Source organism: Toxorhynchites rutilus, chromosome 2 (assembly GCF_029784135.1).
Source record: "Toxorhynchites rutilus septentrionalis strain SRP chromosome 2, ASM2978413v1, whole genome shotgun sequence".
NCBI classification, from domain to species: domain Eukaryota; kingdom Metazoa; phylum Arthropoda; class Insecta; order Diptera; family Culicidae; genus Toxorhynchites; species Toxorhynchites rutilus.
Genome location: NC_073745.1, coordinates 317043305 through 317059398, shown reverse-complemented (window position 1 = coordinate 317059398; position 16094 = coordinate 317043305). Strand labels below are relative to the sequence as shown.

At 34.9% G+C, this 16094-nt stretch overlaps 1 protein-coding gene across 21 annotated transcripts in view; it reads left to right on the top strand.

Moving 5' to 3' along the window:
- Positions 1-16094, top strand: part of LOC129765026 (glucose transporter type 1) — a 647147-nt gene that overhangs the window by 425854 nt on the left and 205199 nt on the right. For 19 of the 21 annotated variants that reach the window (XR_008741328.1, XR_008741330.1, XR_008741327.1 and 16 more), the window contains 2 exons: positions 1520-1669; positions 6361-6477. The exons of 1 other annotated variant lie outside the window; for it this stretch is intronic. Coding sequence is in view for 16 of the 20 variants with exons in the window: in XM_055764813.1 (XP_055620788.1) it covers positions 1537-1669; positions 6361-6477 (250 nt within the window). In the remaining 4 variants the exon portion in view is untranslated. Of the gene's footprint in view, positions 1-1519; positions 1670-1728; positions 1891-6360; positions 6478-16094 lie in introns of those variants that run through there. One more of the 21 variants, XM_055764822.1, reaches the window with a different exon arrangement.

Genomic DNA, 16094 nt, shown 5'->3' with positions numbered 1-16094 from the left:
AAAAAAAGTTTGTTCCCAGTATATCAAAAAACAACATCAAGTTCAATTGTCTCATGTTGATATTCTAGGCATAACAGTCCCACCATGAATTTTTAAAACCGGTATTCAAGCTTTATTGATTCAGTGAGGGGATCTCATCAGCAATACCCGGTGTATTGCTGAATTGAAATGCTTAAAACTTTTGGTAGACAAATATGCGAGAAAACTTTGATTGCGTTTTCCTCAGTTGCTGATTTTGGAACATGGGGCAACTATGCGTAGAACGGCAGTATACTAGTATACCACAATATCAGTGTCGGTCCCAGTTCTCAAAGTACTTATTGCATAAATAGAAAATAGTCAGAAATTCGACTAGAAAGTAGTCACATTTTGTAAAACATCCGAAAATAAACCGTATATATTTTAATTTTTTTATTTTGTAACTGTCAGTCCCAGTCAGTCAGCACTTTCCTACCAAAAAGCTCAACGTCGGCCCCTAGGGACCGACGCAAAGCTCAACGTGTTAATCCTTTTGTTCAATAACTTCGATCCAGTCTACGCGAAACAGGAAGGATCGAGAAGCCTTGAAAAATCTTTTCTTGTAAGTTACTAACATCATTTGTATTGGAACATTTAAAAAATTACACGCAAAATAACTTATGTCTATTCTCTCGTTGCTGAGTAATTCGAAAACAAAACTCATTGCAGAAAATATACATTATTAACCTCTGCAGCGGCCGGATGCAGAATACTTTGAATGCAAATTTAGTTCTCCCCAAAATCGTTGCATCGAGATCATTGGATTCTATTTGTACAGAAGCAACAGCAGCAGCAAAGAGGAAGCCCCTTTCAAATTTGTTGAACCGTGCAGCAAAATTGCGTGCAAGGAAGCATCTCTGTAATTTCTGTGTACATGGTATTTACTTTGAACTCAGGTAGAGGAGTCAGGTAGAGATGTGTGTTGTGTGTACATGCAAAACACAAACTGCCGGACCGTATTGCATGCGAATGGTTCATATTCGGAGCAAAAGAAAACACACGAACTAGCAGTTACTCTCAACAAGCGAGAGTGGTGGGGGGAGGGGGCAAACTTCCATTCTGAATTTACCGAGCGCAACAAGCTCACAAAGCTTTCCGTATTTACCAAACGAAACCAGTTGGTGGTGCGCTTGGGTAGATGGGTAGAAGTTTCCTACTGAGGGGGACGGGAACACGTAAATGTGGAATACGCAGGGAATCGGTAACTAATATCTCTCGGATGGTTGCCTCCGTACTCGATGCAACCATTAGGAAAAGGGGATTCAAATTTCAGGTATGTACCGAACGCAACCATATTTTGATTAATAATCAGGTTTCACTTTGATTTGAAATATTGAAAAGGGGCTGCACACGACATATCAACCGGACTGTTCTGTTCGTCTGTCAATACTAACCAATCGTACTAACCCTGAATCGTACAAAACTGTCATTTCCTTTCTCGGTTTCCGGTTCCCACGGCTCGGATCACTAACGAAACTAACAAAAAAAAATCGGAAAACAGCCGGCCGTCTCCATGTTATGGCGGCAAACGGCGACCCTTCGATGATCTCTCCTCCGTCTTCCATTTCGAACGGCCCTGAGCCCCAGTTACCGCCGTTACCACCACCGTTACGCTCGACACAAGTGTTACAGCCGCTATCAGTATATCCAGGTTGGTGTTCACTTGCAAAAAATCAGATCCGGATCCGGATCGAACTCGAACCTTAGAAAACCTCTAGTTAATCTGTTTTGACTGTTTACAAACCCGAGCATGTCTGCAACCGGTTCGGTGTGACTCCTTAACTCATTTCCCCTGGTCAGAAAAAATATCTATAGTGCTTTATGATTTTTTGGTATGATTTCCATCAGTGTATGCTTCAAGTATGAGTTCATGTAAGTATTTTAGTTGTTAGTTGTTCAAAAGCGCCCTTTTAGTTGTGGAGAAATACTACCAATCAACACGAACTTTCGAACAAATTTTTAATTTCATATTTTTGATTAGGCTGAAACTCTGCCAACTTGTTCGGCACTAGATTCGATGCTATTTTACGGTACTAGTTTTTTTTTCAATATGATCACGACTAATTTTAGAGAAGGACTCATGCAAAAATGGTATCATTTCTCATTTTTGAAAATAAACTGTAACGCCAAAACGGATTATTTGTTCGAAATGATCTCTTAGGCAAAGTTGTAGGTTACAATTTTGCGGTTTACACTGTACACACTGTGCACTTTGAAAACAAAACCTTTTCTTACCGATAAAAACTTCACAATAAAGCATATGATGAATATGTGAACCAAAAAATAATTAAATCTAAATTTTTGACACAATGGAGCTCAACAACTGGTACAGGTAAACATTGATATAACGTACATTTCACTTTCAAAATTGTGCGTTGTATCGAATTGTACGTAATATCGAAGCATAATAAAGTACTCACAAACGTAGTCTACAATACATTATTATGTTTCTGTTTTAGTAAAGTTAATGAACAACTTCAATCAGAAGACGAAGCCAGCCTTTCTCATGTTGTTTCCCTTTGTACTATTGATTGAAGCTTGATTCATTTAGAATCCGGCATCACAAAATCAGCTGTATTTCGGGATTGATTGAAGGTACAATACTTGTTTTAGCATCACAATACAGATAATAATAATACAGATATATAAATTTGATCTTGGGCAAATGAAAAATCAATTTTTTATAGCCTATTTTTTTAGAAAAAATTGCACGTTTTTTCCAATAAGTACAACAATACATCGCAAGATAGGCACTTTTACAGGGAAAAAGTTTCTCTAACAACAACTTTAGAAAAATGTTTGTTTTAAAAAAATTCAAAAAAAAAACCAAATGTTGTTTCAAATCAAGATGGTGACATAATGTATTTGACAAAGTTTTAGACCTCATTAAAATATGAACTTTTGTTGAGTTCGTCAACTTTCTATCTTCTATCTTCTATCTAGTTTTTGGAATATATGGCATTTATGTATGGAGACTTCTGAAAAAATAAAGTTTTGCTCGGTAAATTTTTTGAGTGTAAATTCTCGCGTTAGACATGTTCTTGACGCGTTTCCAAATAGAAAAAAGTTCGCAGAATATGGCAATCGCCATAATATACACCCACTAAAATGTTACGATTTGAACATTCATTCATATTTTTCAAAGAAAACATGAAAAAGTTGTTGTTAGGATATTTTTTTTTTCATGTAAAAATGCCCATCCTTCGATGTATACGTGACTTGTCGATAATTGTATGTGCAATTCACACAAATCTTTTTCAGAATTGAAAAAAAGACAGATTTTTGAGAAAAAAAGAGTTTGAAATTTTCAAATTATTGTTTTTTTCAATTGATTTTTAGTTTTAAATTCTTGATATTTTTTAATGAAAACATAAATAGAACCCTACATTTCATTCTTTAACCAACATTTTGTAGGTCCTAAAGTTTTTTAATGAGATTTTTTTTTTCGAGAATTAAATGTAGCAAATTATTTAAGTTAACAATACAAAATTTCATCGAAAATTCTAAACAAAAATTATATGAATTGCCTATACAATAATCAACAGGTCATCCATACATCGAAAGAAGGGCACTGCTACGGGGGAAAAGTTGTCATAACAACAACTTTTTTCATGTTTTCTTTGAAAAATTACTTAAATTTGACATCATTAACTTTTTAGTGTGTAAATTATTGCGACTCACATATTCTGCAACTTTTTTTTATATTTGGCAATACGCCAACACCATGTCAAACGCGATATTTTACACTCAAAAATTTTACCAGTAAACATTATTTTTTTGACTGAAATTATGAATGTTTTTTTCTTACGATTTTTTTATAAATATAATTTTTATACGTTTATTTATAAAACTTGAATTAAAAAAAAAATTGTGGTTTGAGACCCACGGAGTTTTTGAGCTAATTTTTCTCGAAAATTATTTTTACGCAATTTGGGTCAGACAATGAAATACAGGAAATTGTTCAAACCCATCTTGAAAGATAGTAAAAAAATTTCCAAAAACAAAAATTACATTAAAAAAATATTTCAGAAATTGAAATTTGTTTTTTCTCAAAAACATATTTTTTCATTTGTGAACGGAAATTAAATGAGTAGTCCATACAACTATCAACAAGTTGTTATTTTTGGCATTTTTGCGAGATTTTCAATTTTTTTTTCAGTGTAATTTTCTAATAAAATTTGGTATTTTTTATGAAAACATGAACAATTTACTACATTTCTTTCTTTGAGGTATCATGGATTAAAAAAACAGAGTTTTCTAAATAAAATTAAGTAAGAAACAAGTCTTTATCGAAAAGTAGTCTAATGTTTTATTTAGATTTCAAGTATGCAAAGTAGAGAATAGAGAATAGAGAATAGAGAATAGAGAATAGAGAATAGAGAATAGAGAATAGAGAATAGAGAATAGAGAATAGAGAATAGAGAATAGAGAATAGAGAATAGAGAATAGAGAATAGAGAATAGAGAATAGAGAATAGAGAATAGAGAATAGAGAATAGAGAATAGAGAATAGAGAATAGAGAATAGAGAATAGAGAATAGAGAATAGAGAATAGAGAATAGAGAATAGAGAATAGAGAATAGAGAATAGAGAATAGAGAATAGAGAATAGAGAATAGAGAATAGAGAATAGAGAATAGAGAATAGAGAATAGAGAATAGAGAATAGAGAATAGAGAATAGAGAATAGAGAATAGAGAATAGAGAATAGAGAATAGAGAATAGAGAATAGAGAATAGAGAATAGAGAATAGAGAATAGAGAATAGAGAATAGAGAATAGAGAATAGAGAATAGAGAATAGAGAATAGAGAATAGAGAATAGAGAATAGAGAATAGAGAATAGAGAATAGAGAATAGAGAATAGAGAATAGAGAATAGAGAATAGAGAATAGAGAATAGAGAATAGAGAATAGAGAATAGAGAATAGAGAATAGAGAATAGAGAATAGAGAATAGAGAATAGAGAATAGAGAATAGAGAATAGAGAATAGAGAATAGAGAATAGAGAATAGAGAATAGAGAATAGAGAATAGAGTATAGAGTGGAGAAAAGAGAGAAAAAAGTATAAAGCAGAGAGTAGAGAGTAGAGAGAAAAGAGTAGAGAGTAGTGAGTAAAAAGTAGAGAGTAGAGAGTAGAGAGTTGAGAGTAGAGAGTAGAAAGTAGAGAGTAAATAGTTGAGAGTATAGAGTATAGAAAATTGAGAGTTGAGAGTAGATAGTAGAGAATAGAGAATAGAGAGTAGAGAATAGAGAGTAGAGAATAGAGAATAGAGAGCAGAGAATAGAGAATAGAGAATAGATGGTAGAGAATAGAGATTAGAGATAGTAAGGAGTAGAGAGTAGAAAGTAGAGAGTAAAGAGTTGAGAGTATAGAGTATAGAGAAGAGAGAAGAAAGTATAAAGTAGAGAGTAGAAAATTAAGAGTAGAGAGTTAAAAGTCTAAATCGAAATTGAAAGAGCAACAATTGAACACAGAGTAAGAGTAGAAGAAAGTAGACATAGGTACATTTGGATTATAAATAAAACATTGAAGAAAAAAAGAAAAAAAACAGTTGCAAAAATATTTTCGAGTGCATTGGTATTGGGCCGCTAGTAAAAAATAAGTTTTTGAGAAAAATGGATTTCAATTGAGGTAACAAAAATAAGTGTAATGATTGAAAAAGGGTGATTTAAAAAAAAATTAAACAGTTTCCTATATTTCATCCTCTGACGAGAATTTTGTAGGTATTATAATTTTTGAGTTAGAAATATTTGTAACAAACGTGCAAAATTCCATGAAATGCTGTGGCACATTGTGGTTGCATGGTTGAGTTGAGTTTACAATTTTGCATGTCGTAACAAAAACCCTAGAAATGTAAGTAGTTTTGCATATTGGATCCAGCTTTGAGCTCAATCGGTTCCGATGTTTCCGAGTTTTTGAAAAATACCAAATGAACAGAATATTATATATATTGATAATTTTGCCTAAGACACCATTTCGATAAATAACCCGTTTTAGGCGTTATAGTTTATTTTCTGACATAATACCATTTTTGCATAAACCCTTTCCAAAAATTAGTCGTGATCGTCTTTAAAAAATTAATACCGTAAAATTGGATCGTACCAAGTGCCGAAAAAGTTTGCAAAATTTCATCTAAATCAAAAATATGAAACTAAAATGGTTTTGTGTTGGTTTGTGGAATGCCTCTATACTTTATTTTGTTTTGTGCCGCACATTCACTCCACTTGCAATCAATCGATTTTCATTCATTCCCCCATTTCAATCTTTTGCGTTGTTTTTCTCTAGATGAAGATGAAAAAAATGCACGAGCGATCCGTTTCAAGTGTTTCCTTCGTATCTTACAGTTTCAACCTTGAGTCAGGAAGCTACGTATGATTATGTCTTTGGAGGGCCCTTGGACTCGCAGGCCCTGTCATCAACGCTTAAGCTGACCTCGCCTCCAATACGACTACGTCACGACGGTGAGTACTGAACATCTAGTTGATCATATCCATATCTACTCCAACGCAAACATTTATCGACCGTTGAAAATTTCAACCGACTTATCATACAATGAATCTGATTTGTTCCACATCCCCTAATTGTCTCGGGCATTAGACTGTAGGAAACCAACAGAGCCAAACTCCACTTGGAAATAATTTGAAAGCAATTATCGATTGCTTTGCCCCTCCTCCTCCACTGTCCCCCTTTTCCGGAGAATCACTCTTCAAATAATTGGGAAAAGCTATCCCGAAAAGAAGGATTCGTTGGTTGGACAAATGAACGAACGGACGAAGAATTTTAATTTAAATTAGTAACTCGAGCAGCAAACTCTCGACGGCTATCTGAAATTGATAACATTTCATCCCTTCGGGGGGGCCAAGTGTATCAACTTTTCTTATCGTCTCCAGCAGTCGAGACGGCACGAAGGGTTTGCGAGGGGGACGGGGCACTAGACTCAAGCTACCCTTGATTATTTACCGTCGGTTCTGTCCGTCGGAGTAGCGTATACCGTTTATCATTGGAAGCATTGTTTGAAGTAATTTCATTTCGTGCAAACTAGAAGCGGGGGTGGAAAAAAGGGGGATGTTCAGAGTGTCTGACGACTCTCCGTCTGTCTTTGCCGTACTTTTTGGTTGAAGAAAATGCTGCCCCCAAGGGTCTAACGGTAGAGCGAAATTACCTCCGAGAGAAAAACTTCATTTTAATTTGAGATTTTCTAGTAATTCAGCGTTTTCCATTCTCAGCGTCCGGGAATACAATTAGTTATGGATAACGCTCAGTATCACAAAAACATCTGACCGGATCAAATAATTGGATTATCCGTTCAAGCTTAAATCTACGAGCCGTGCTCGCCTTCCAGCATCCGAACAAAAAGCTGTAATGAATTAACCCTAGATAAGGTTCCTTTTTTTTCTCGTTAGCCCCAGAAAACGTGAATACGTCCAATCTAATCCAGGGATATACATACATTGTGAATAAAACACCTTACCCCCCGTGTGTGTGTGTGTGTCATCGGAGTTCATTAATTTTCTATCAAAATCCCGTTACCGATGCTGATTCCTGTTTGCTGGCCTGGCAAAGATCGATGGCCAACGATAGGAAAAAGTAAAGCAAAGTAAAGGGATGAGCCTGGCAACAACTCATTGATATGCGTATCGAAAGCTTTCTAGAGATAAGACACCTTAACCTTTGGATGCTGCAATACGTGAATACGTGTGCTGAGGAGAAGTTTTTCTTGCTGCTGCTCGGAATTGGATGTAGTATCGGTTCCCTGCCAATTCAGATAAGCCCGGCCAAGCTGAATAAAATTTAGTTGGGGCCTCCTCTGTTATGGTTTTATTTTTGTTTTTCCATTAGCAATGATGAACTGTTTTCGGTGAATTCATTACTGTTTGATTGGATGCCGAGGAATAATATATGCGTTTATTTTCGCAACATTTTCTCTTCTTGCGAGATAAGAATTCGGAAGAAAATTTCGACAATTTCATAGTTGCAATCTATTCCCAATTTTCCAAAACAACGTATCTTTTCAGTACATCAGTGCGAGTGAAGAAACGTTTAGGCAGGAGCTTGCATAGTTTCGATAGGTCATACACTATTTGAAAGATTGTTTGGTGTCTAGTTAATGGTATGGATAATAATGGCACTATTACAGACGCGAACTTTGAATATAAAACAATTGATCTATCCGTATGGATCGAAAATTTACGCCCTTTTTTGCGATTATACTGAATGAAGACTAATTTGAAAGCACATTTTTTGATGACATTAGAACCATTCGAGCGACTCCAGTCAAAACGTTGAACACCTCAAAATTAACTATTTTTTCCCCACCAGTCTTGAAACATAAATGATACACTGCGTGAAACTAAAAAAAAGTCACAGGAGAGTTGTGTCCGAGACACGACTGCATATTTGACGTAGGATTCCGTTAGGCTATCTGTCGATATTGGATATACTTGAAGAATTACATCGTTTAACTCTTTGATAATAATTTGGTGACCCTGAAAAAGATGCCGAATAAGGTATGATGAAAACCACCCTCTGTAACCCTAGATGAGATGCCTCCTGTGTTATGTATGGATGAAATAAAGAAAAAAAAAACTCACCAATTTAATATAGATAATTATCAATACTGAACACAATTATTATTTTTTGTCATCAGTAAAAACATGTTACTTTAATACAGTAGAACCTCGATTATCCGCGAGAGCGAGTTCACTTGTAATTCTATAGAACTTCCCGGAATTTGCCAGTGAGCGGCAGGGTCTTGTTCTTTTGTCATGTCATGTCTAGTCATGTCTTTCACATTATCTTATCACTGGTAAAAACAACCTTACATATCGATAGTTTAATGATTTCTGTATTGATGAAACATAGTTTTCATGCTTAAATGTCATTTTTTTGTGTATGTACCTAATGTTTAGCCCTTTATTGCGTTATTCGCGATTTTCGTAATCCGTGGTGAGCTAGCCCGACTATTCCGCGGATAATCGGGGTCCTACTGTATAGGGAAAAGATATTTGAAATGGAAAAGGTAATTTCCTTTTATAATGTTTACTATCTGAGTGTTTATTCAACCTTTTATTCAACGCAATGCGAATTTCAATTGGACTATCAATACCTAATACTATATGTATATATTATATATGGGAAATCACTTTTTCGTATTTTTCCCGCTGTATGAACATTCCTTTGGTGAAAATGAACACAACAAAACAGACAGCTTAAACCAAACGACCCGTTCTCGAGTGGGAATACACCTTGGTTTTTATTTATGAAAATTGAAATGAATCGTTTCTTATTTCAAGTCATTTTTAACAAGTCAACTTCAACCATATACAATTTTACACTTACACTTGTGCTAAATTTTTCACAATACACTATCGGTCATTGATATGAAATTTCCCGAAGCAACCAATATTAAAGTAAAATTTCATTTGCTAGAAATAATCACCTGTCACTCACCTTACTTACAATATAAAAATGACCCCCGACTTGCATATTAATTTGCATCAATTAATCATTCGATTAATTCAAATAATCGAATATCTGAAATTATAATCGAGTAATTTTGTATCGAATAATTTAAAATCAAAATATGAATACATCGAATAATTGTCACTGTAATCGCGATGAATGAAAGAAGGAATTTTTCTCAAGGTTAATGCATTTTTAGGTTAAGAATTAGGCTGTATTATTTTTTTTATCTAACCATCTAATATCGACAACCCGATAGAACACGCGACCAGAATGACTACGTGATACTTGGTTATTACAAGAAATAAATATTCGTTCGATTAATCGAATATTAAAAAATGTCCCAACGATTAATCGATAATCGAATAAATGAAAAATTTAGACATCACTACTTGCATATATTTGCAATACCGATTTTCACGGGCACCTTGATTTTGATGTCTCTGTTAGGTAACACTTTCCGGTAGGAACAAAAGTTCCCCCTACTTTCATGTATTTGCAATGCCGATTTCCACCGGGCAACTTGGTTTTGATGTCTCTGTTAGGGAACCGCCGTGTATGTCGTCAATTTCGACCAATCAGAAGTGGGTATTTCCGTTAGGATAGGGGTTGAGATTTTGCCCGAAAGACAAAAATAATGGAAAAAATATACATGCTTTAAAATTGGTCGCATTATTCTTCTGATCAATTGAAGCAATTGCAATTGAAAAAATGATCATTTGAATGAACATACAGAACAAAGTTTAACACAATAAATACATATTCGTATATATGTTGTTTTTCATACGTATAACTCATCATCACAAGAAAACGGGTGGTCAGATTTGAGCTATATTTATATCGTTGTGCAGGTCTCCACCCAAATTAGAATGATAGAATGAATTGGAGTATATAGAGTAAAAATAGAAAAAAAATTGAGGAAATCGGTTATGTATATGTTCTGCATTCAAAAGTATGTCCAATTGGCGTTCATTTATTAAATTTGAATGAACGTTGACGAAATTGAACTTAGGATCTGTTACTGTGATATATAATCAATCAAAGTGAATAAAAGGTGTTGAATTCAATAGAATTTGAAAAAACCATTTCATTAATTGATTTTTTTTTTATTTTCTTGAATTTAAATTAAGTTCGTATGTTCATGAATTCGGTCTGAAATCTAAAATAAGAACATGGAAACTTGTTTTGAAATTTGTTGAGTTTGTTATGTAGAAAATGAAAAAATAAGTAAAAAAAGTATTGAGTTGATTGCAGAAAATAGATGGTATGTCCCCAAGTCAAGTTCGTTCGTTTAATACACATATCTGGATCAACCTTTTTTTTTTGAGATGATATGGAATCAGCTATATTGTAGCGGCGGCCAAATTGGATTTCTCAAGATAAACAGTTTTAAAATGACAGCAGAGATAATGGTATTTCATAAATTTGGTCAGTTCCTATTGGTCGAATTTCTATTACTGTGGGACAACCCTACATACATACAAACAGTTCAAGCTAAATAAAACCGTTTAATAAAATAATTTGCTATTTTGTTATGGCAGCCATCTTGGATTTGGATTTTTCATGACCTACTGTGATCTACTATTCAAGCCCTTCCATTTGATATCCATATTGATCGGGTTTTGAGAAAATATGCAGCCCGCCATTTGATAGTGGCAGCCATCATAAGTTTACATTTTTCATAAATAACTGTGTTCTATTAGTCAAGCCCTTTCATTTGATACCCATATTGATGGGGATTTGACATAATATGTAGTCCGACATTTGGTAGTTGCAGCCATCTTAGATTTACATTTTTCTTATATGACCGTATTCTACTAGTCAAGCCCTTTCATTTGATATCCATATCGATGGGGTTTTGGAAAACTCATATTGATGAGGTTGTGAGAAAATATGTGATCCGTCATTTTGTGGCGGCCGCCATCTTGGATTTTCAAGATCATGAAACACGCTGTTTTATAATGACTACAGAGATAAAGGTGTGTTCCAAATTTCAGATCAATCGGTCAACAGAGAGGGGGTTGAATTTCTATTAATGTAGGTAAGCGCTACAGACAAACATGTTACAAACATACAAACATACAAACAGATTACAGGGCAAGCTAAAAAAACGTTTAAAAAGGGGTATACCACAACAGTTTAAAATAATGGACGCAGTGGCTCAAATCGGACGGAGCAATGTCTGGAAAAAACGGCGGGTGGATAGAATCTCCCATTTCAGCGTTTCCAAGTATGTTTTGACCGGTTTCGCGACATGCGGCCGAGCATTGTCGTGCTGCAAAATGACTTTATCGTGTCTTTGCTCGTATTATGGCCGTTTCTTCTTCACTGCACGGCTCAAACGCATCAATTGTCGTCGGTAGAGGTCCCACGTAATGGTTTCATTCGGTTTTAGCAGCTCATAGTAAACCACACCTAGCCAATCCCACCAAATAGACAGCATAACCTTCTGGCCGTGAATATTCCGCGCGGCCGTCGTCGATGTTGATGCATGGCCGGGGTATTCATACATTGCCCGACGTTTAGGATTATCGTAATGGACCCACTTTTCATCGCCAGTAACGATTCGATGCAAAAACCCCTTTCTTTTATGCCGTTGGAGCAGTTGTTCGTACGTGAAAAACGGTGTTCGACGTCTCGTGGCTCCAATTCATACGGCACCCAATGTCCCATCTTTCGGATCATTCCCAGCTACTCCAAGTATATCTGCAATTTCTTTTTGCGTTTGTGACGGATCTTGATCGAGTAAAGCCTCCAATTCTTCATCTTCAAACATCTTCGGTGGTCCGAAACGTTCTTCGTCTGCCAAGTCAAAATTACCCCTTTTAAACCGTGCAAACCACGTCTGACACGTTCGCTCAGTTGGAGCATGGTCACCATAAACTTCCACCAAAATGCGATGACTTTCCGCAGTTCTTTTCTCCATATTACAGTAATGAAGTAACACTCCCTACAAAAACACTCTCGTCGGTACGTAATTCGAGATATTCGAAGTGGCAAAAAACTATGTTGTTTACGCTTCAACTTTTTGACATATACTGAAAAAGATGTGCAATGACAGTAGCTTTCCAACGAATGTCTGGAAATTTGCTTCACTGGAATAATAATCAAGTTACGCCATCTGTTGTAAAACCGAAGAAACTTACCGGTACACCTAATATTATCAAAATGTTTGCAATGTTTACTTCTAACAACTATTATGTCATCAAGTTTGAAATATTGTTGTCTCCGTAAATGTGAGCGTTATCCAAGCGATTTAATATTGAAAAAATAAATCTTTCGAACAATGGTATCAACAGATCGATGAAATCTAGAGACATCATATTATGTATATCATATTTACGTGAAAAAAGAGAAAAGTTTATAATGAATGAATAGATTAAAACACAACACGTCTCTTTTTTGAGACAAACGAATAACAAATTAAAGAATGGCGAGGTAGTGTGTGATTTTTCAACAATTATCCATTTGTTTCCAAGAAGCCACTCAAAGTGGTTATTGGAAATAAAGACCAATCCACAATTCATCCTTTTGTCATTTTATGTATATGTGGGATCAATGAGTCTTCTAATGTCAACATGATTGTAATATCGGAAGTATTTCAACGTGAAAAGATTGCGAATAACGATGTCGTAAATTATTGGGCTGAGGAATAAGTTCGTAGCTTTTATTTAAACAAAAAACAAAAAATTATATCGCCACAGTTCATTTTTTCCGCCAATTCACGGCTGGTTTGGTGACCGTTTTCCTTCAAAAGTGGTTTGAGGCGTTCTTCATCGAATTCAGAAGGGGGGACGTCAAAGTCGCCGTTTTTGAAACCTTGTAAACCATTGTCATACACCTCCCCCATAGACCTTCTCCCAGGCTGCTTCGGTATCTTTCAGACCTCCATGAAAAGCTATGAAGAGCAGGTGTCGAAAATGTTGATTTTTTTACTTCTGGGTACCGTTCTGAATCATATTTCGGATACTTTGTTCGTAAATTAGAGTAAAACACAATTCTGATTACTTAGAAATGTTCTCCAATAATGAACACTCGTAAATGTTTCGGGAATTGTTGAATAATATTAATTTTTCACTGAACTACGATTAATAAAAGTTGACCCAATATCACCCCTTAGAGGGGTGACATTGGGTCAAAGTAGTGAATATTACTTTTTATGAAGAATTGTGTTTAGAAATCAATTTCTCAATAACTTCAAGATAATTTAACAACATGTAAGTGGCTTGAATGATTATTTAAGAAAATAGTGTCAATCCACCTAGAAGTACGATGGGAATGTTTATATACAGTCATTCAATGTCAAACCGATATAGTGGTTCTCAGATTTTTGTGGTAGTTTTGTTCTTCATCGCAAAACATTAGACCCGTATTTTTTATCATTAGCGTGGCTATTTCCATTTTAGGGTTGCCCAAAAAATCAAATTTTTCCCATTTTTTCCAAAAATGACTTTTTTTTAAATTCATAACTTTTGAACTGCCATTTTAGGAAAGATAATTTTTTTTCTCATTTTTTCCAAAAATTACTTTTTTTTCAAAACTCATAACTTTTGAACTACTGCACCGATTCAGTTTATCGACGTATCAAATTAAAGCCAATTAGCTAGTCTCTTTTCGAAAAATACTATACCTGCAGAAATTTTGGTTTTTGGTCTTGTAATTATTGATTGTATTTATTGTATTTTTTATAGTTAACATTGTCTCGGGACCAAGGGCGTTAAACTTTATTTTTTCTTGAAAGCTAAGATTTTTTTTAGATAACATATCTAAAATTAAGAGTTGCGTTATTTTGTGTTATTGAGTTATGATTTTTCAAAATTACCCCGATGGTCCGAAAAATCATTTTTCCTTTTATTTTCCTCCAAAAATGACTTTTTAAAAAATTCATAACTTTTAAATTACCGAGCCGATTTGGATATTCGATATACCAGTTTGAAGCTACATGAAATACCACCACATTTGCATAAAAATTTGATTCTAGTCGCATATATGTTGTCCAGTCGCTTAGGAATACTGAACGAAAACTGAAAACATGTCAACTTTTCAAAATCACTTGAAAACGAAAAAAAAAACACCTCTCTGATATTCGGATATGTTATGTAAAAAAACCTCAGCTTTTAAGAAAAAACTAATTATAGGAGGTTGTGTTCAAGACACGACCGCATTGTTGACGTAGAACTACGTTAGGGTTTCATTCAAGTCGCTTGTTTATAACTGCGGATATTATTTTATAATGCTACGAAAATTTTGAGATAACCATTCTACCAGTTTGGTCGCCCTGAAATGTTTTTTTTATTGTAAAATCATTTGACGATAATTGTTTGATGATTCATTCTTGTGCTCGCAGAACAATACATGCTCGAGATAAGCGCAGCTGTCATCCTTAGTGGAGAAAGTTTTGCTACTGGCAAGCGAAACCAAATCACATACAGCATTTCAGAACGACATTTACTTTCTTGGTGACTAAATAAACGAAATAAACTCTATAGGGCTCTTGCCACACATACATGCAGAGCATCTGTTGGGCAAACAGCATTTGTTTACATTCGTAGCTTCTATGCAGCAGAAGCGGATTCATTATCAATCGACGTTCTTGTAGATGATTTAAACATAGTTGCGATTTTTCTATTAGCGCGAAATATTCCATAGAACTAACATGAACTTTGTGTAACAGTTAGGCAAGCTATTTACCGAACAAGAGCTTTTGTCTGACGCATATTGCTCAACTTACTAGCACCTATTTCGCGATGTTCATTGAGCGACTTTCCCACTAGATATAAATCGAAAAAAATAACAGGAAAGGTTTATCAGCATGTTCGGACCTTGATTCAAGACACGGAGGCTCGAGCTTACGTTCGAATGCTTCCTTGTATTTTCTATGAATTAGCCAATTGATCGATTTTCTTCGTTTCCGATCAATTTTCTTATAACCATATTTCACTTCTCCGCAGAGCATTCAGGTACATGGAAATCATATCTGAGGGTTGGTTTATCTTTCTGGCTGAATATGTTCTTAATTTCAACAGAATCATCTGCTTTTTTGGCGAAACTAACCACCGATTAAGGATATCTGCACACGAGACCAGCATTTCAGGGTAAAAAGCACAAAGCCTAAATGGGAGCACACTTCACCTAATCCGACTATACAATCGCAATGTGCAATTTGCATTGTTTCTGTGAAACTTTCTGAATAATCAATCTGCTTCCATTGATTTGGATCATAGCCATAACAGAAATTTCTATTTTTGTCCTTGTATATGGCTTTGAAGTTCAAAGTAAATATTTCTATGTAAAGAGACATATATTCGCATGTTATTAATATAGTGCAGCGCGTAATTTCTATAACTATTTCGCTCAAATAATTATTTAAACAAAACTCAATCTTGTCAATCCATATAAATCCTATGCAGCGATCTCTTTTGCCTGCCCAACAGATCACTAATGCATATGCACGCTGCAAGCGCCCTATCTGTTAATCTCAACAACATCGAAAAGAGTAGCACTGCTTCATTATGATCAAGATTAGCGCAAATGCAATCCTAGTTGAAAGCAGTTTTGCGACTGACACGCGAGCCCAAATAAATTAATAACTAAATATAACTTATTGAATAACTTG